A 20,929-nucleotide genomic window follows, 5' to 3' on the forward strand; every position below is an offset into this window, starting at 1 on the left:
GCGGTGTTCACTTATCAATAGAGTGATTCTTGAGGAAGGTTTAGGTTTATAATTTGCTAACCCATGCGAAGCCGGGGCGGGTCACTAGTTATAATCTAAAGCAACTCGAGGATCATTATTAATTCAATCTAGTTCCAATAAATCAGTGATCAAATACGTTCATTGCAATCGCACACGTGAGAACTGATTTCAGCCCCCATTAGTGGATTACCGAAATAAATCCAGCGCGATTTAGTATGTTTAGATTTAATGAATTAATAATTACATACAAGGATCAATGACCGGGCATATTTCTAGCATTTTGAAGGTATGTTTTATAGGTTATGAATATAAATGAAGATATCGCATTCTGCATAAGACGTTTAGATTTGAAATGTCTGCGTATTTACGAATTACGATACGCAATTAAATTAACATTTATGTTCTCCAGTGGCATTTTAAAGTGTAAATTTGCCTGGCATCATAAAGATTTTATGGCACATATTTTGTATATTTACTGGGTAGTTAAACTGTAGAAAGTCTATACTCTATAAAATAAAATTAATGAACATCGTTTAACTAGGATAAATTACATTTTCTATAAGAGCTACTGCTATTGAATTTAATATATATATATATATAAATATATATATATATATATATATAAACATATAAAACATGAGCAGCATGTATTGGTTAACGCGACACAATACAAATGATGGACATAAACATTGATTTATCTACAGAATATTAGCTTGTAAATGATTAAATGAGTAAATAAGTATTCGTAATATGAATCAAAATATTCATCATCATCATCATCATATCAGCCCTTTATCGCCCACTGCTGAGCATAGGCCTCTCTTCTAGTACGCCACTTGTCCCGGTCCTGAGCTAATCTCATCCAGAAGTGACCCGCAATTTTCCGGATGTCGTCCACCCAACGAGCCAACGGACGCCAGGCGCTTCTTTCATTTGAAAGCGGCCACCATTCTGTTAACATTTTAGTCCACCTGCCATCACTCTGCCTAGCAACATGTCCCGCCCAATTCCATTTTAGATTGGTAATGACGAAACCCACGTCGTGCACCTTGGTGCGGCGACGGATCTCGACATTCCTTACTCGATCTTGAAGCTTGATACCGAGCATGGCGCGCTCCATGGCTCTCTGTGCTACGCGGATTTTATGCACAGCCCCCTTAGTGAGCGTCCATGTTTCGGCACCATAGGTCATGGTAGGCAGGACACATTGGTTAAAGAGGCGAGTCTTCAGGCATTGTGGGATGTTAGCAGGTTTCAGGATGTCCGCTAATTTATTGAATGCCGCCCAACCGAGCTGGATTCTCCTGGAGATCTCCTTCTGCTGGTGTGTTTTGTCAAATGATAGAATATGTCCAAGATACAAGTATTGCTCGACCACCTCCAGTCTTTCGTTCCCTACCATAATGGTTGGAATCGATTTACTAGAGATGTTCGTCATAACCTTAGTCTTGGACATATTCATCTTAAGACCTATTTTCAAAGAAGCATGGTATAGGCTTTCAATCATGCTTTGGAGATCTTCCAGGGTCTCGGCAAATAAAACAATGTCGTCGGCAAATCTCAGGTGCGACAAGAAGACACCATGGATATTGATACCAGTTTTGTCCCATGCAAGCGTTTTTATGACGTCTTCCAGTACCGCCGTAAAAAGCTTGGGTGAAATGGTATCCCCTTGACGCACTCCCCTTTGGATGGATATTGGGTTACTGAGTTTGTGAAGCCGAACTTGCATTGTTGCCGAGCTATATAGCTCCCGGAGCACATCCACATAGCGAGTGTCAACCGAGCAGCGATGGAGAGAGTCAAACACGGCCCAATGTTCGACACTGTCGAAGGCCTTTCATCAAAATCAAAATATTGGGAAATGTGAAGTAAAATACTGCTATGCACATTCACGAAAGCTTGCCTTATGTATTAAGATGCGCCATTATTTGGACGGAATTATACCTATCTACTACACAGTTTACTGTCTTAATTTCAAACGTTTTGTTACTATTCCGACCGCGGAATCCAATTGCGAGATTAATTGCTGTTTGTGACGGCCCGATTCGAACTTTAAGATACGTCAGTTAATAGATCTAGAAACGATATGGATTAGATATGTCAGTGTCAAATATGACGTTTGTTCGAACAAAAACGTCACTTTTGACAGTGATACATCTAATCCATATCGTTTCTAGATCTATTAATTGACGTATCTTAAAGTTCGAATCGGGCAGTAATTCTGGAGCTAATCGAGGTAGAGGACATGAACCTTTTATCTATAATGTGACTTTTTTTCATATTTTCTTTCCTCCCCAGTTTAACGCAACAAGTGGTAGCACTGAAAGAGATCCGACTACAAGAAGAAGAAGGCGCGCCGTTCACCGCCATCAGGGAGGCGTCGCTACTCAAAGAGCTCAAGCACGCCAACATCGTCACCCTACACGACATCGTGCACACCAGGGAAACTCTCACGTTCGTGTTCGAGTTTGTGGTAAGTAGTATCGATCACCGTCATGGTGGCGCCGCTGCTCAAAGACTTCAATGAGCTCAAGCACGCCAACATCGTCACCCTACACGACATCGTGCACACCAGGGAAATTCTCACGTTCGTGTTCGAGTTTGTGGCAAGAATCAAAGAAGAAGACAAAGAAAGGAAAAATACTTAGATGAGCGTTTATTTTATTTTTGCCATTTTTATATATTGTGACCTTTTTTGCCACTTTTGTGTTATTTCTACTCAGAAGCACGAGCTCTTTCGATCCTAATGGGATATAAAAACGTCCCAGAGTTTTTTTCCTATTGTGTTACCACTTCCCCATATACTTGGTATAGCGGTAACAATAAAGGAAAGTTTAGGACACTTTTATTCTCCTATAAGGATGAAAAGGGGCGACGATCCTGACTAGAAATAACACAAAAGTGGAAAAAAAGGTCAAAATATATAAAAATGGCAAAAAATAAAAGAAACGCTCAGATAACTGCGCTGACCCAAAGTTAATGAGAGGAAAAGTGAATGGTTACCGGAGAAGCGTTTCTACTTTTCAAACTTTAAAAATATACAAGATTTGTAGTTAGTTGTATTAATACACAGTCACGTATGATGGACGCTACTATACACGTGATAGCAAATGTGACTTTCACATCGCGCGATTGAAAGTAATAGACATTGTCATTATCACGCTGTCGCATAAATAAGCCATCTAATAATATCCGTCATGACAAGACGACGCTGAACGATTTATAGTTTGTCGCAACCACAATGCAGTCTACAAAAGTGACATTTATCAGAATCAGAAATAAATACAAAATGCACCCTATCTATTAGGACTAAGTAGCTAGTCTTATAAGGAAAATGGCATATCTAACATAAACCCCCAAAAGGAGTACAAACGCCTCCCCCTTTATCTATCCAAACTCATTTCTTTTCCGAACTTTCTTCCTAATTCCGGCCGAACTTCCAACTTCGATGTTGTTTTAATTGAGTACTCGTGTTCGCCGTTCACGGATCCATCTCAAAGGCGGAATACGTGAAAAATGTTTTCCGACGCGTCGTTTCTATGGAAAATCCGATAACTCATTCAAACTCGTTACCTAACTTTAGCGTTTTAATTGAGTACTCTCGTTCGGTATACGGATCTATTTACCTTTGTTTAATACTTGTTATACACCCTCGAATCTATTATATATCTGTGTTTATTGGCACATATATTATTACGGCACTTTGGCTTTATTTATACCACACCTACGTTCAATTTTGCCTCAGAAACATATTACAATAAACTCAAATGAGACGCTTGGCTGATTTAAGTATGAAATGTTTACGTGAGTCACTCATACTGAAACTACCTTAGCATCTCAGTCGCTTAATATAACAGTTCATAACACACGAAGATTTACTCAATATCAATACGGAGTGGTATTCATTTTTTCTATCCCACTGGAGTTAATGGATTGGCTCCGGGAAAATAATTCCTATTTCGTTCCATAATATCTGTCTTATCACGATTACGTAGAACAAACGGAAATGACTCGGAAATTATCTATTAATGCGGACAAAACCATAGTAGATATCTATATAAGACAGTCATTATATTGAAACTATCGCTGTATACGTGCATAGCTTCACTCACACACCGGAGCGGCGTGCGGATCCGCATGAAAACCGCAAAAGGTTATCGATCTTTAAAGAAAACAAGCGACGATACACGCTACGACGGTATCACAAGCCTGGATTATTATGGAATAAGCAGTTTTGAACGGGGACGCAATTCCTAAAATACCTAGTACATTGTGGAACGAGGGGACTAAGAGAAATGTTGCAAAGGAGGTATTTAGATTCACTACGGCCACAGGCTGGAGTGAATTAAAGACTCGAGTTTGCAATATTCTTAACCCCTGAGTTACACACAATCTTTTTTATCAAACTTACTAAAAACAAAATTTTAAATGCGATAACTTCCGTGGGAGTAAAGTAGACTTTAGCTCTCGCTGCACTTGCGTAAAATAGCAAGCGGACTATGAAAGTGTGATGAAAAATATGTTAACGAGACCAATTTTGTAACCTTGTGCTTATTGTACAGGACACGGACTTATCGCAATACATGGAGAGGCACCCCGGTGGGCTCAACCACCACAATGTCAGCCTCTTCATGTTCCAGCTACTGCGGGGGCTGTCCTACTGCCATAGGAGAAGAGTTCTACACAGGTATGTATTATATTCGTCGTTTGCGGTGAAATTTGGCGGTTTAATAACGCGAACACACATTTTGAAAGATGCCGAGGGATGCCACACGAGAATGATCGAGAGTGAATAAGATTTCATGACTTGACTAACAAATTTGCAGTTTCATTTTGGAAATGGAATATTTGGAACGCCATTCAAAAATGTGAGAAATTTGCGAAATTTTTCCACGTTGATAAGAATTTTGGAAATTTGCCAAAAGCTAATCAGAATTAGGACACAAAGGAGTACCAATGCTCACTGGCATTTCCTAGCATTGGCAAGTAGTTAGTAAAATGGCGCATTCGTCAGATCTGTCCGCACTATAACATAAACTGACCTAACATAACCAATATACTTTTTCGCGTATTTTGTTCATGCAATGAATTTATGATTTATCTGTTTGTTGTCACAGGGACGTGAAGCCACAAAACCTTCTAATAAGTTTACAAGGGGAGCTGAAGCTCGCGGATTTCGGTCTGGCGCGGGCGAAGTCGGTGCCCAGCCACACATACTCGCACGAAGTCGTCACGCTGTGGTACAGGCCACCGGGTAAGATTACAGATTCCTATAGGCCTCTGGACTTCCTAGCGACCGCTGGAGAGACGAAGTGCAAAAAGACCTCACACACAGAGACGTGAAGCCACTAATAAGTTTACAAGGGGAGCTGAACTCGCGGATTTCGGTCTGGCGCGGGCCAAGTCGGTGCCAAGCCACACATACTCGCACGAAGTCGTCACGCTATGGTACAGGCCACCAGGTAAGGTTATAGTTTTCTATCTGGCCTCTGGTCGCCCTAGGTACCGCTGGAGAGGCCACCAGGTAAGATTACAGATTTCTATTAGGCAATATAGGAGTGAGTAGCGTTTTACAAGTATTGCAGTCAATTTTACGGGTGCGCTTGGCTCAGGACTGCTTTGAGGAGTCATTACACCTTTGCACAAAGGTCAAAGGGTTAAAGTCTCGGTTTAGTGAGAGAAAAAGAGAACGCTTCATCAGCACCATGCGCTAGGCAGGGACTTTTAGCTGCCAAACTATGAGAATTCTGTACATACTCGTAGTACTATTATCTCTTTTGTGGTTTTTCGTCATTATTTTCAACAATAGGTACATTTTGTTATAAGAGAGGAGAAGAGTTTAGTTTTATGTGAAATGTACATGAAAAATTGTAGGGTTGAGCATAAATGTTCTTCCATTATGATATCGTGGTGAGAATAATGATGAGAAATGCACGGCTAGAATGCACGAATATTCAATTACTTACCCATAACTCTTAGATCTTACTCGCGATTCATCTTGATATATTATTATGCAGCAGACTATGCGCGTCTAACTGTTTATCTCAGTTAGACGCGCATAGTGCAAATGTAATCGCTAGCAATAGTATCTCGCGTATTGCATAAAATATTGGTGGAGTTGATACTGAATTTGCAGTTAAATCGAGACCATGACATTCGATAATATAAGTCACTGGGATTTTTTTATTTTTATTCAAGGATTAAAATTAATTAAGCAACGAAGCGTTTTCTAAAACGGTCGTGTTCAAACAGCGTATTATTGTCCACAGATGTCCTACTAGGCAGCACAGAGTACTCGACGTCGCTAGACATGTGGGGCGTTGGCTGCATATTCGTGGAGATGCTGTGCGGCGTGCCCACCTTCCCCGGCGTGCGCGACACGCACGACCAGCTCGACAAGATATTCAAGGTATACATCGGTCTCAGTCTAGCGTTCATTCAGGTATCCTTAGTTGCAGATTGCAGAGTTCACACACGCACATGGAGTACTCGACTTGGTTAGACATCTCATGACTCTCTGACATCCTAGCTTTTGGGCCGTGGTCTCTGGTGGTCGTGGACCTTTCGTTACTTATAACGCCAGGTTTAGAAATATGGCGCGAAAATCAAGGCATTATTCTGGAGTTACGGCTAGCTTCGGCGACCAGGCGGCCTAGCCAAGGTGACAATCGCTTGCGCTTCGCCATCGAATCGCTTTGTGTCTCTCTATCACTCTTCCACATTAGTATGACAGTGACAGTTGGGTTTCGTTCGCTACGGAGCGTTACCGATTGGCATGTTGTCTACGAACCCAGGGTCTGCTTTCAGTAATTTCTCATCTACCCGAAATTTTCGATGTTCTGCTTGCGTTGTTACCTTTGGCCTAACTATTGGTGAATTTGAGATGGTATTTTTGACCTGCCCCATATTTATTCATAACATTATTATATTGTCCACCAGGTCGTCGGAACCCCAACCGAAGAAAGCTGGCCGGGCGTCTCCCGGCTCCCCGGCCTCCGCTCCCACATAGCCCGATGGGGCACCTGCCCCGCACGGTCACTCGGCGCCGCCTTCCCGCGCCTAAGAGACGGCGGAAGGAACGCCGAGCGACTCGCCGCCGCGTTACTACAGCCCGACCCGAGGAGAAGACTGGCGGCGCCGCGGGCGATACACCACAGTTACTTCGCGCATCTACCGCCGCGGCTCAACGAGTTGCCTGATGGTGAGTTATCCGTAGATACTTGACTGTTGACCTTGGCGTCTTCTTGCGCTTAAGAGACGGGGGAAGGAATGCGGAGCGACTCGCCGCCGCGTTACTACAGCCCGACCCGACGAGAAGACTGGCGGCGCCGCGGGCGATACACCACAGTTACTTCGCGCATCTACCACCGCGGCTCAACGAGTTGCCTGATGGTGAGTTATCCGTAGATACTTGACTGTTGACCTTGGCGTCTTCTTGCGCTTAGGAGGCGGCGGTCGGAACGCGGAGAGACTCGCCGCCGCGTTGTTACAGCCCGACCCAAGGAGAAGACTGGCGGCGCCGAGGGCGATACACCACAGTTACTTCGCGCATCTACCGCCGCGGCTTAACGAGTTGCCTGATGGTGAGTTATCCGTAGATACCTGCCTATTGAACTTGGCAGATATGGTGGACGCAAGGGGGAGAGGTGCAGCACTAGGGCTTCCAAATACCGGACTTCTTTAAATACCGGTAGTTATTAATACCGAAACTGTCTTCATCAATACCGGGATCCCGGGATCCCGGTATTGACTATAAATCGCTTAAATTTTTTGAGTTTTATAAAAAAAAGCTCACTGTAACACTAGATATGTATGTCCTTAGCTTAGGATATTAAACAAGAATCGCCATTTGCAATCATTATCATTTCACCCTCCAGGTTGCAATCATTTTATCCGCCTTGTTGACTTCACCAGTCACATTTTTAGTTCAACCTACTAAACCATCCAACTATATTCAAATTCATTTGCCATACTACAATTCATTGCTCATTTCTTTGTACTTTTTGATATAATTTTAAGAACGAATTACCTATATTAATATCATATCCTGAACATCAGAATTCATCACCAAATATTTATCTAACGCATGTGCACAGATCTTGTTTCAATCAAATGGGGTCAGATAAATGTGTCTGACGTGTAGTAATCTTCTTGATACAGCCGAATTTATCACAATTACAGTATAATCGGCACATTTTCCTTGTTTTTGAAAATACCGGGATCCCGGTATTGCATTAAAAAATACCAGTATTGAAAAATGCGTTTAAACAGACGGGATCCCGGTATTGCGGTATCCCGGGATCCCGGTATTGGAAACCCTATGCAGCAGCTTATACGGCGTCAAGGATGTTACACCACAGTTACATCGCATATTAAGTATAGCGACTCAGCTATTGGGGCATTCCAGAAAAGTGTCGGATACGTTATGCTATTTTTTTAACTCTTCTGATAAAGCTAAGAATTTATATTAAAGGAAAAAGCTAACAAGCTGATATTTGGCATGACGTTTAATAACTTAAATTCAACGGTATATTATACAGATTTACGCAGGTTATTACCTAAGGTGGCAGCCGTACGCGTCATATCCCCGACAAAAGAGACCTTTTTGTGGAATGCACCTATTTGCCCCATGGTAAATATCACACATGCTTTGACTAAAGTGACTTCGGCGCATTCCCGGGATGATGAATTTATCAGATTGTAATCCTCATATTCAGGTCTGTTTTCAGTTCTGCCAATTAGTAGGCATGTATTTAGCGATTCCTAAACGGCTTGAAAGTAAAAATAAACAAATACTTAATTAATAGGTACGAGTAATTACATTCAGATAGCGGTTAAGTTCGGTAATGAGAAACTGATATCCATAGCCTTTCAATTTAACAGATATCTATCACAAAGCCATTAGTTAATTGGCAAGATTTAAAGACGGAATCGATTGGCCACTCTTCTCGTCGAAACTAATTACCGTTTAGACTGGAGTTTTTACTTTTTATCGGTTTCTAATAATGAATGGATTCGTAGCGTATTTGATGGACTGGATGGAGAGACTAATGACGGATCCGATGAAAGTTAATGGATGAAAAGACTTTTGGCGTTATTCATGAACGTGTGTCAAATCTAACTAACTGTTAATAATCGTTTGTCTCAATCCGATATGTTGATATTCCCATTTGTTACAAGAGACAAAATTTAACAGGGGGTCGCTGAGTTTTATGAATAAGGGGGTTAAATGGTATAATTATGTGTCGTCACTCGACAAATAAACCATTTACGTGATTATTTCCATTTTTCACTCACTTTGATTTATCAAAACAATGCAAATGTAACTAATTCTAAAGGGGTCTGCAACACAAGAACAAGACCATAATCATTGAGTGCTTATATACCTACTATAAATTGGCGTCTAAGGCATAAGATCGTAACATTCAGTCGTATAAACATAAATTAGGTACATTTTATACCCAGAAGACGTGTTAAGTTTTGCATATATTGTCTGTGACATTCCGCAGGGGAATCGCATCGTAATCGTCTAGGGGCGTCAAGTATGCTAAGTCAATTCAGCCAACTTAATTGAGTAACTATTGAAGTCTTCCCACGTATGACACGACAAATTCCTTTAGCATATTCAATTGCAAGCTTTTACGAGAATATCCGAGGAAAGTAAAATAAATGCAAGAGTTATGTAATATAAACTTTTTTTTACACTTAAGAAAAATGCACTAGAATTTACACAATACATTTACCTAACTTATTGACAGAGGTAACGTAACAGCAGTCGGTTTTAATAGTCTTATCGCTATTGCGTGATCTTCCGTACAACCTTCTGATAGCAGTAAAAAAAAATAGGAAAAAAATACTTTTTACATTTTCTACAATTATCTTCTGTTACGGTCACGTAACTGCATCCCTTTAGTTAAACCTTCAAGGACGAACCAATCGGCCATAGACTCGAAATATTATTTTGTTGTTGCAGAAATATCGATATTCACAGTGGAGGGTGTCGCGCTCTACCCGGAGTCGCGGTACAAGCCTAGTCTCGAAATCAAGTACAAGTAGCGCCGGTCTGCCGTCTGCGAACATGATTGAGGTGGTACATACATTATATTCTCGTAAGGCCCACCATACAAAGTTTCCCTATTTTTAATTTGAACCTTGTTGTATGGTAGATTAGGGTGACTTTCGTTTGTTTTACAAAATAATGAAACAAAGGAAATGCTACCTTATGTAGTTTTTGAAAGGTTCGAATTAGATTGAAACGGAGTGTACATTATAATGCACATTGAGCTTTACGAGGATATCATTCTCTATTCAATTGGCAAATGCTGAAAACTCTCGACACTATGTTAACAATTCCTCATCTTGAAATCTAAGTAAATTGAAATGCGCGGCGCCACATTGACAGGGACTATTGTATGTTGGTTACGTCTGTAAGACTCTCCAATTTGGACTTATAGTTTGGGGTCTTTGCTTGTCGTCATTAGTGCCTTCGGGGGCACATTCTCTTGTGTAAGGGCTTTTCTCTGCTCGAGATAGTATTTACCAGTTTGCTTCAATAACAAACAAGTATTGAAAATCTTAGTTCGTAAGAGGAACTCCTATTTTAAAGAGCGAAAGTTATGGGCCTGATAAATGAATCAGATCTGTTGCCCATTGCGAAATTATAACAGTCTGTATATTTAATACTTTCCTGAATTATTTGATTAAATGAATTCCCACAAACACTTATCGATGTAAGAATAAATATGTAAAGTATGTTTTGTATTGTTACAGAGGTATCAATATTCACAGTGGAAGGCGTGGCGCCGTGCTCGGAAACGCGGCACGTCGTCAAGTGAGCCACCAAGCCTAGTTCAATCCGTTCTGTTCTGCCGCGCCCCACACGTGCGAGCGCGGACCCTAGCGTAGGCAAGTTTCAATTCCTATAGTTTTAATCGACAGAAATATGGTTGACTCGTATTCGGTGGACCAACGTTTCGTGATGTCTAGGTTAGGAGCCGACGAACGGGCATCGAATGCCGGGCAGTATTCGTTCCGACCCGAGGCGTATTATTTGTCGATCCGACGATTGTTTGTCGAATATTATATTAGCGCTTGTTAAGCTTCTAACGTAATATCCATCCATATAATTCAATTATTCTATGGTGACAAGGTAAACTGATAGGTATCGAGTGTATGAATTTAATGTATAAATATATAAACAGAGCAGTGTGCCATATACCTATAGGTAGGTATATCTATAATTGAGAAGAGTATGACGTGTTATTTTAAAAGATTTTTATGCTGGATATATGCTCATAATTTGAGAAAAATTTTGAAGATGTTTATTTATATTTACAAAATGGATAATATCGATGTGATTTAACTCTTGATGCACTGTTCAATGCTAATCCTATTAAAACGCGGGGCCGTCAAATCTATCAACATACCGAGCGATATAAACTCACGCAACAAATAGCAAAACCATTTGCGCATGGCGTTTTTCTGTCGCACTATTACCCTGTTTTATTTCTACTAATTTCTAACTATGCCATACTAGCGGTTTAAAAGTAAGCGTGTCTCAGAAAAACGCCATGTATCAAAGGTGTAAGGAAGCAAAGGCCCCGCGGCACCCTGGCTGTCTAAGTCTTATGCACACTCATTCCTTCCACGGTGCTCAAATAGTTTGATAGGGTCGGGGTGGTGGCGTCACAACACGCTAGCTTCGCCACGCACCCGTCTTCGGTTGCGGGCTGCGAGTCGCTCCAGTGATACAATGTGAATTGAACGGAGATAGCTTATCTATTACCAAAATTTGTATAATATCACGACAGATCTCAAATTTATGATGTGTGGGACCGTCCTACTGTAAATTGTGATAGGGGATTTGACGATTTGTAAAAACTATACTAAATTTAATACCTTTGTTCTGTTGATGAGAGAGTTAGGCGTAGATAAAATGTAGTTTCCGTCTTGCTTGAAGACTAGTGAATTAACCAGTTTAGTCGAATTTTAGGTCCCTCACGGTAAGGATAGGAGTGCGAAGGTAGTACGCACCGGCACATTGGCAGCGCGCATTAGTACAAACCTACTTTTAAATAATCGAATGTAAGGACTGAAGATCACAGCTATGGCCGATCAGTGTGGAAGTGTTACGCATAGATACTGTAAGCACTTGCCCACTAGTTCTACGATAGCTGGGGATCCGAGTCGATACTTATATGTAAAAGAATGCGACGCCCAATCGTCTTGTCTAGTTTAGTGAATTTTTAATAACGTCTGTGATTAAAAGTAGAGTTTAGGCCAATTAAGCAGTAACACCAATTTGTGCCAACAGTTTAAACGCTTATAAATATCCGGTATTTCTATCTCAAGACGCTCCGGGGGTCGCATTCGGGTCCGTTTCTTATTTGCCTCGGCGGGCGTCCCTCACTCGACAAAATATGTAAATCTAGTCCAGCGGTCGCCCGACGTCGCCGCGGCAAATATGAAAATGGCCTTATTGACTTAAATAGCAATAAAGTCGCTCTCGGCTCTTGTAAATTAAAAGTAGGAGTTGTCGTTACGTATTAAGTTGTAAATCCGTAGCTGTGTTTGTATCGCAGCGTCATTAGATAACTTAAATATACCATGCCTTGTACGACATAAGTTTCTTAAAGAACCAATGTCTAATTCGCAAAACACTGCCAATAAAAACAAGCTGATAGAAAGGTAACCGAGTTGTCAGTGTGGCCGGAACATCTATTGAGCGTAGATCAAATTGTTAGCGTAGAATACTTTGTACTGAGCTTTAGATACTTCTACGATTTCAGCGCAGCGGGGCAGGCGCTAATAAAAACACAACTCTAAGCTATACACATGCTCGGTTCAATTGTACAAACAGTATGAAAGCTTGGTTCACAATGCTGCCTGTACAGAGTGGGTTGCTAAATCCCAAATCCAGTTTGTCTAGGAACAGTTTGACTGCACAGTTCCAACTTTAACCACAGACTGCCTGTGAGCCGCATACTGATTGTACTAAAGTTAAATGTCAAATGTACGTGAGAGAGTTAAAGAGTGTCCAGTCACAAACCCGCCGCCCCGCGCGCGTCTCAAAATCGGTTCCGAACACCAAAATAGTACGTAAATTGTATAGTTCGTGAAACGCAATATGTTCAGTGTAAATGATTTGTTGAATTTTTACCTAAGTTAAATATAAGGAGAGAGGCAAAGTAAATATTTCACCCGTTGAGTGAGGCACCGCACCTCGTGCGTCAACTTGAATATAAATGTGTAATACACGGAGCATTTATATGAGGGATAGTGAAAATTCTATTGTATAATAATAATTTGCATTTGTATAATGAAGAACTGATGTTGATGTCGTGGCTACGGAACGAATTGTGTAAATAGAAGTAAAGGATTAGTTGTTACAGTTTGGTTCACGACTGTCCTATGAGTTGCCATTGCGTTGCCCCGCGGGCCCTGAGATTCCGTTTAGGTACTATGTTTATCTAGACTGTAATTCTTATTATTTCACTTTAATTTGTCCTGCTGATCCAGTTTATGACATTTTAATAATTTTTAAGTCGGGTTCCCAATGCGGCGCACGCTACGCACGATTACATCAAATATAAGCTTAAGTCCAGGCCACACCGGATGCGTATGCAAGGCTCTGTGCATAGTAGAGTCGCCATCGTATATTGGAGCGGCCAAGGTGCTGAAATATATCAAAACATGCACTTTAACGTCTTGATCAGATATTTGTGAACACCTTGACCGCTCCGATATATTTGATAGTGTCTGTACATGGCTTTCGTTGCGTGCCGCATTCGGTTCAAGTACATATTGTAAAGGTAGCCGGCTGCGATACGCTTGCTGTGTGTATCGGCATTCAGATGGCTACAATCAGTAGCATGCGCGGTGAGCGCCGCAGTGGGATCCCGGCCATATGTAATAAACAATGTGCTTTTACTCTTTTAAAAGAATGTAAATACGATATTTGAACTGATAATAATAAAAGTTTTTATTTCTTAATGAATTTATGTGTTTTCTTTCATCTACAATCTACATCTACTAAGGGTAATGTGGAGAAAATCGTCTATAAGGGGAAGATCGTCTACAAGCTCTTTCGTCGCTTTTAACTGTAACGTTTGTACACATACTCCACTTAAGGAAGGTCGGTAGAACAGACTGAGTGAAGCTCTTCCTGTCTGTACACAATAAACGCAATAAACACAGCGGCGCGATTCGGGAAATGAATTAGAGATTCACTATATAGATATGAAATAGTAAAGATATGTGACGTTCCACGGCAAAAGGTACCTTATGGCGGTTGGCGCTTACGCTATTATTAACACCGCTCCAATATTATTGCGGCCGCCCTAAAGGGTACTTTGCCGTGGAACGTCACATATCTTTACTATTCACATCTAGTGAATCTCTAATTCATTTCCTGAATCGCGCCGCTAGTTCTTGTTTGCAATATATTTATATGTCAGTCTTTCCCACAAAGACCTTTACCTACATTTATTTATAGAATAATACCTACCGACTTCTCAATACTTGTGTGTCGTACGTATCGAATCAGAGCTTACCTGGATGAATTAGGTAGTTAACACTTTTCTATCACATTTATTAATTCTTACTTGAATTTCAACATGATTTCTATGTGTGTCAGGCTTTCACAGAGTTAGAGCAAGTCTGCAACGATTTTGATAGCACACGCATGTCATAATTTCATAGAAGTTTGACGTTTAACCCTTTTCCAGGCATAGTACGATTTATCGACCACATACGCGCCACTAGAATTTCAACTTTAGCATTCCGATTTAAGATTCAAATTAGATTGCACTTTCGGGAAATTTGACTTGTCTTCAAATGAATCATCAAAGTTGGATTAATTGGAATATATTTGGATTTCTCAGGAAAACCTTGTAGATTGGTGCGGCCTGGAAAAGGGTTAAAATAACACTTGTACTGCGTGTGCTATCAAAATGATTGCAGACTTGTGTTGGTCTGACTCTAAATATTTGACTTAACGAATAGTTATGAACTGAATTTACCACCTTCTATTTTTACAAGACCTAGTATTACATTCTAGCAACCTATTTTATATGAGTCTTGGCTTCCAACACAAGAGCACGCCACTTTGATCGGTTCAGAGCGGCATCCCGCCAGCTTTCGTCGAAGCCGAGCTCACGGAGATCTGCCGGAGAGTAAGTAAGTAAACTATTTTATATATAACCTATCGATAAGACACAGGTCTGACCCACTTCCAACGCTTAAAGCAAAGCAGCTGCATTCTAAAAGTGAATTTCTTATTCACGTCAGGGAACGGGCGCCCTTTATCGCTGAATTGGAAAATAACCGGTATTCCCTGCTTTCCCGATACACTTTGAAACATTGATTTAAAATGAGGGCTCTATGAGCTTTTATTATTTACGAGCAAGCAGTGAAATGCATTTGGTTGATATCTTGTAGTGTCTGAAGGTGGTAGAGTTTTTATTTGTTTTCCTTGCACAGAAAATAAGAATAAAGAGCTAGAGGTTAGTTTCTTATATTAGGTAGTCCTATGGAAAATGTGAATAGGTACCTAATACCAAAAAAATATTTACCTCTAAATACATTATGAGTAAATAGATTATAGATAGAAGATGGAGTCTAAATCTATGACGATTATATAATCAATCAAGTACCCAGGTAAGTTAAAAATAATATACGTTAGATGAATCTGCACTTTTCTTCTGACTACGCATGTATAAATCAAATCGATTCACTAACAGCGACTCGAGTTAGGCATAGTATGTTGAGATTTATGCTATGATATTTAACATAATAAGAATATTCCACTCCCAAACATCAATGCCGCTGACGTCCTCATACAATGGTAAGAGCCCGTGAAACCTTTCTGGCAATATGCCAGTTTAATATGGAAGACACCGGATACGTCAACACGCGCTTAGCTGTGGAAATATGTGATATTGCCCGCGGCGGACGGCCGTTGTTTGGCAATATTACTTACGGTTTTGGACATATTTTATGTCGCGTTGTCGGGAGTACTAAGGATAAACTTTGTGAGGAAACCTGTAAATAAAGCAGCCCCTGGCGAGACGCACGATAACTAAATAACATTATTAAAATATCGTTCTAACTGATGTCAGTGTAACGTTCGAATTGGCCTGTTAGCTTTCGATGGCTCTTAAATGACGAGTCTGCATGAGCGTGGCTCTCAAGTTAACACATAGGCCAGGCCACACCGGCTGCGTGGTGTGCGTAGACGTGAACGTGTGCTAAAATGTTGGAGCCGCGCACGCACACGACACGCAAGCGGTCGTCTCTCATCTCATAAGAAACTGTGCCTTTATTGCCAGCGCGAGCTACGTGCTACAAGCGTAGCCGAAACCTAAAACAGGAAGATCCGTATGTAGCGAAAAGCGCCTATGAACATAGAACCCGTCTAACGGGTCGCTCGCTGGCCGTGAATGTGTTAATCAAAGGATCGCCAAAATTAAGGCTCTATCTTAAACGAAAGTCATAAAATAGTCGCGCTTGGATAAACTAAATTAAATGTTAAACCATTGATTTTAAATAATTACCTACGTAAAGGCAACACGTCTTGTTCTTGGATGTTGAAATTATTATAAATCTCTAAAAAAATATTTTATAAAGTTAAAGTTTCGATGTAATGACCTAATGACAGTCAAAAAAAAATAGTAGTCCTGAAAATAAGCCTTCAACTACGAGGTCTATGAGTCATACCAACGCCATATGGGACGTTCCATGGGTAAAGGTACCTTATGGCGGTTGACACGCTATTATTAACGACTGTCCAATACTAATGCAGTGCTACGTGACGTAAGCGCCGACCGCTATAAGGTACCTTTTCCCGTGGAACGTCACATATGAACTCTGCCAAAATGACCACACGTAATCGTGACGTAACCATCCACTTCGTTATTTCCTAAATAGAAAATCCTATCGTTACGGGATCTGCAAGGAACCTGAACAGGGACGCTATTCGACTTGTTTTAATAATTACTCGTTACATGGCCACTTTATTATAAAGTTACTTCCGTGGTGATTCACACATAGCCGACTGAATTTTGTAAAGCATCATCACATCACGAAACTTGTCATATTGCTTTATCAATATTACTATAAAGGTAACACCACCTATAGGTACAAGATGTTATTCGTAAGTACATCGACAAACGCCAAACGAAAAGAAAAATTGTATCGGGATGACAGATGCTACGAAAAGTCACGTGACTATTTCCATGCATTGTTTATGTGTTTGTGAGCTGTGGTCATCTATAAGAGGCTAAGCATATGTTAATGTTAAATGTCCTTGTTCCTATGTAATTGTGTAGATGTATTATCCGTTGGTGATCCTTAAATAAATAAAATAAAATAAATAAATAAAATAAAATAAAATAAAGAAACTGGACTAATGGCAATGGCAACAGGCTGCCCGATTCGAACTTTAAGATACGTCAATTAATGATGTTTGTGTCAGTGTCAAAAGTGACGTTTTTGTTTGAAGGAACGTCACATTTAACACTGACATATCTAATCCATATCGTTTCTAGATCTATTAATTGACGTATCTTAAAGTTCGAATCGGGCAGTAGCCTAAGTTTACCATGCGTTGAAAAGGGTTGCTTAATGATGCAATGCAATGAGAGCGCTGAATGGATAAAATCACAAAAAGTCTAATCGACATTTAGCCGCTCACGCTATCAGGACGATTTTAAAATATTAGCCGTCAATGTGCTCAACTATCAAAGAGCAATGCGGAATACTGCCTCAGGGAACCTGGCAAGTTCTCAAGTTTGCATCACTTGGCCCCACTATAAGGGGCGGGCGATGCGCCCCGAGCGCTTCGAAACTTCCTTTTAAAAATAAAATTCTTTAAAAATGTTAAATTTCCTAGTTGGTACTTGTGACACATGCCGCCATAAATGTGTCTTTTAACGTTTCGGTGATGCATGGAACTTGATGTTGATTTTTTTTCTAAATTGATTTTTAAGATTTATTAGATATTAAGAAAATAATAGGATATAATTGTTCTTGCTTCAATAGAATTAATTAGAATTAGTACTGAATCCCTTAAAGAGGAGGAAGGGAGGAAGGGAAAGGAAACAAAAATCAATACATTGGAAGCATCCCTGGTACATATTATGTGCCTTTATCTAGCACAGTATATCTACAGGCAAATGTACCGTGAAAAGAAGCCACTCCGCGCACAACACGTAAGTAGGTACCTATAGAACTAGAGTGCAAGTGTCATTTATACGTCATAATTTCATAGAAGTTGTGTTGAAAGTGTGATTTTGATAAATCGTTGCAGACTTTTTTTGGTCTAACCACAGAAGTGTAAGGCCTGAGTGGACGCTCGGAGCGGAGCGTTCGGCGGGGCGTGCAGCGTGGCGTCGGACTCACAAGTGATTTGACCAGCGTGCACTAAGGCCGCTCCTATACGTTTGCATTTGTTTAATGGCTCCTCTACACGATGGGCCAACGCCGGCCAATCCAAGGGACGCAGCCATACGGTAGAATGAGATAGCAATAAACCAACCGACACCAATACCCCCTCTACACGTTGTCCCAACATATTGGACCAATAGGTTGGGACAACGTGTAGAGGGGCCATAACATGCACGCCGCACGCCCCGCCCCGCTGCACGCCCAACTCGAGCGTCCACTCAGGCCTTACACCTCTAAATAGCTTTCGCGGATTATTTGAGATAATGAATATCTGACAATACTTTATCTAGGGACGAGCACTCACACGCCTGAATCGGATTATGAATTTAAGACGAAACAGGAGCTGAGTTTTAAATATTTTAGGTAAATATACCCGTCTCGCTAACGGAAGCGGCACCTAAAAGTAGTGCGATAAGGACAAGGCGAAAAATCCTGCGTAAAAATCTCAAAAATCGAGGTTTCGTACTCCTCTGTTTCCTCCTCCAAAACTTAACCAATCGTAACCAAATTTGAAAATCTAAATGATTATGAAATTATCTGTGTCGGACCGTTTTGCTTTTTTGGCTAATTGATATCAGTTTTGAATGCCACGCCTCTCATTGCGGCATAGTCAATTAGGCCATTTTTGAAGGGCTCTAGCGCCTTAAAAAATAAAAATATCAAAAAAAGCAAAACGGTCCGACACAGATATTGACAATATTAATCTGTGTTGAAAAAATCATTGCTCTAGCTTCAAAAACCACGGAGGAAAACGAGGAGTACGTTTGTATGGAGAAATGACCACTCCTGTTGGCTCTTAAGAAGAGGTACTGATCAGTCGAAATTTTTAAGACGTGTGCGGCAAAGGCAAAGCACCGAAGTTCAATTTATGGATTCAGATTCGAATTCAGACTGTGTAAAGCCACCCTTAAAGTGACTTCGAGAGCTCTTGGTGTTTAATATCATCATCATCATCATCATTTCAGCCTATATACTTCCCACTGCTGGGCACAGGCCTCCTCTCATGCGCGAGAGGGCTTGGGCTATAGTCCCCACGCTAGCCCAATGCGGATTGGGGACTTCACATACACCTTTGAAAGTCTTCGCAGATGTATGCAGGTTTCCTCACGATGTTTTCCTTCACCGAAAAGCTAGTGGTAAATATCAAATGATATTTCGTACATAAGTTCCGAAAAACTCATTGGTACGAGCCAGGATTTGAACCCGCGACCTCCGGATTGAAAGTCGGACGTCACCGCTTATAATAATATAATATAATATTTGAGAAAGTTAGGAACAATTGGGGGAATCACTCATAAGTCGGAGCTCGACGGAGATGCATTATACTTATAACGCCTACAGAGTTTGAGGAGCAAAGTTTGCTCAGACGGCTCAACCTTGCGGAGGAAATAAGTCAACTCATATAATTAGGAAAAAACATTAAAAATAAAATAAACTAACTTATCTATAAAATAAAACTAAATTAAAACTAAAACTAATAAGTACTAAATAAAATAAAATTAAATAAAATTAAAATACGTCTAAGAAATTGGGCCCCTTTGGCATGGTGCATAATTAGGATAAATACACAAAATAATGATATGGTATCTATTTGTAGTATTTGTATGATATGCATGATATTTATCCAGTCACGTTTGACGTTATTTTTCTTATTCTTAGTAACATATCATACAGCTCAAAACGGTCTGCACACGGCTCAACACTTTGTCAAGACCTAGACAATTACAAAGTAAAGAGATGAATGTTTAAAATCGATGTATATAGGTACCAACATTTGCAGATACCTAAGTCAATTTGATTGACTATGAAATCACCGAACTGTAAGAAACAAAATGCTATTTAATGCAGTAAGTAGGTAATAGCTGCTTAATAAACTTTATCTATTAACTCAGCTATCATATCTAAATACGAATGCGGCGCCGCGCAATACAAATAGCCACTTTTCCACTGAAGTTTCAAGGCTTTAGCTTGATAACGTCTTCAAAAGGTAAATTTAAAACTACCTTCCTTTCCCACTTCCCAGCCTTTCACGTGGATCTTAGTTTATCCTAAGTGGATGTTTAGTTCTGCCTGTCTTTAGGAGCTAGGATTTCACAACGTCGCGCGTTGTGGGTAGGTAAAGTGGGCAAATACCTACGAACTAGACTAACTATAGAAGTCTGAGTGTGCTGAAAAATAATGTGTATTGTGCCGTGAGTGACTCAACTGCCCGCCTAGTAAAGGTGACAATGGCTATCGCTACGATAATGAGACGCTTTGTGTCTCTACCACTATTCTAAATTAGTGCGACAGTCAGGCCTATTCGGATTTCGAGATAATCACAAGATCTTGAGACGATTTAGAGATCAACTAGATCTACATTAGATATCGACTAGATGTGACTTGGATATCGAAGTCATAACTTGTAGAAATCGTTCAAGAGGTCCTCCAGAATCGCGGAAACGTCAAATTTGACATATCT

The 20,929-nt window shown here is 40.5% G+C and overlaps 1 protein-coding gene across 4 annotated transcripts in view; it reads left to right on the forward strand.

Moving 5' to 3' along the window:
• LOC134795676 (cyclin-dependent kinase 14) overlaps positions 1 to 14,020 on the forward strand; it is a 136,146-nt gene extending 122,126 nt beyond the window's left edge. For 3 of the 4 annotated variants that reach the window (XM_063767601.1, XM_063767605.1, XM_063767603.1), the window contains exons 6-12: positions 2,323 to 2,497; positions 4,587 to 4,711; positions 5,142 to 5,278; positions 6,294 to 6,433; positions 6,964 to 7,225; positions 9,998 to 10,111; positions 10,795 to 14,020. In XM_063767601.1, the coding sequence (XP_063623671.1) occupies positions 2,323 to 2,497; positions 4,587 to 4,711; positions 5,142 to 5,278; positions 6,294 to 6,433; positions 6,964 to 7,225; positions 9,998 to 10,080 (922 nt within the window). In that variant the 3' untranslated portion in view covers positions 10,081 to 10,111; positions 10,795 to 14,020. The remainder of the gene's footprint in view (positions 1 to 2,322; positions 2,498 to 4,586; positions 4,712 to 5,141; positions 5,279 to 6,293; positions 6,434 to 6,963; positions 7,226 to 9,997; positions 10,112 to 10,794) is intronic. The other variant, XM_063767604.1, reaches the window with a different exon arrangement.
• Positions 14,021 to 20,929: the final 6,909 nt, after the last annotated feature.

The sequence above is a fragment of the Cydia splendana genome, chromosome 12 (genome assembly GCF_910591565.1).
Source record: "Cydia splendana chromosome 12, ilCydSple1.2, whole genome shotgun sequence".
NCBI lineage: Eukaryota > Metazoa > Arthropoda > Insecta > Lepidoptera > Tortricidae > Cydia > Cydia splendana.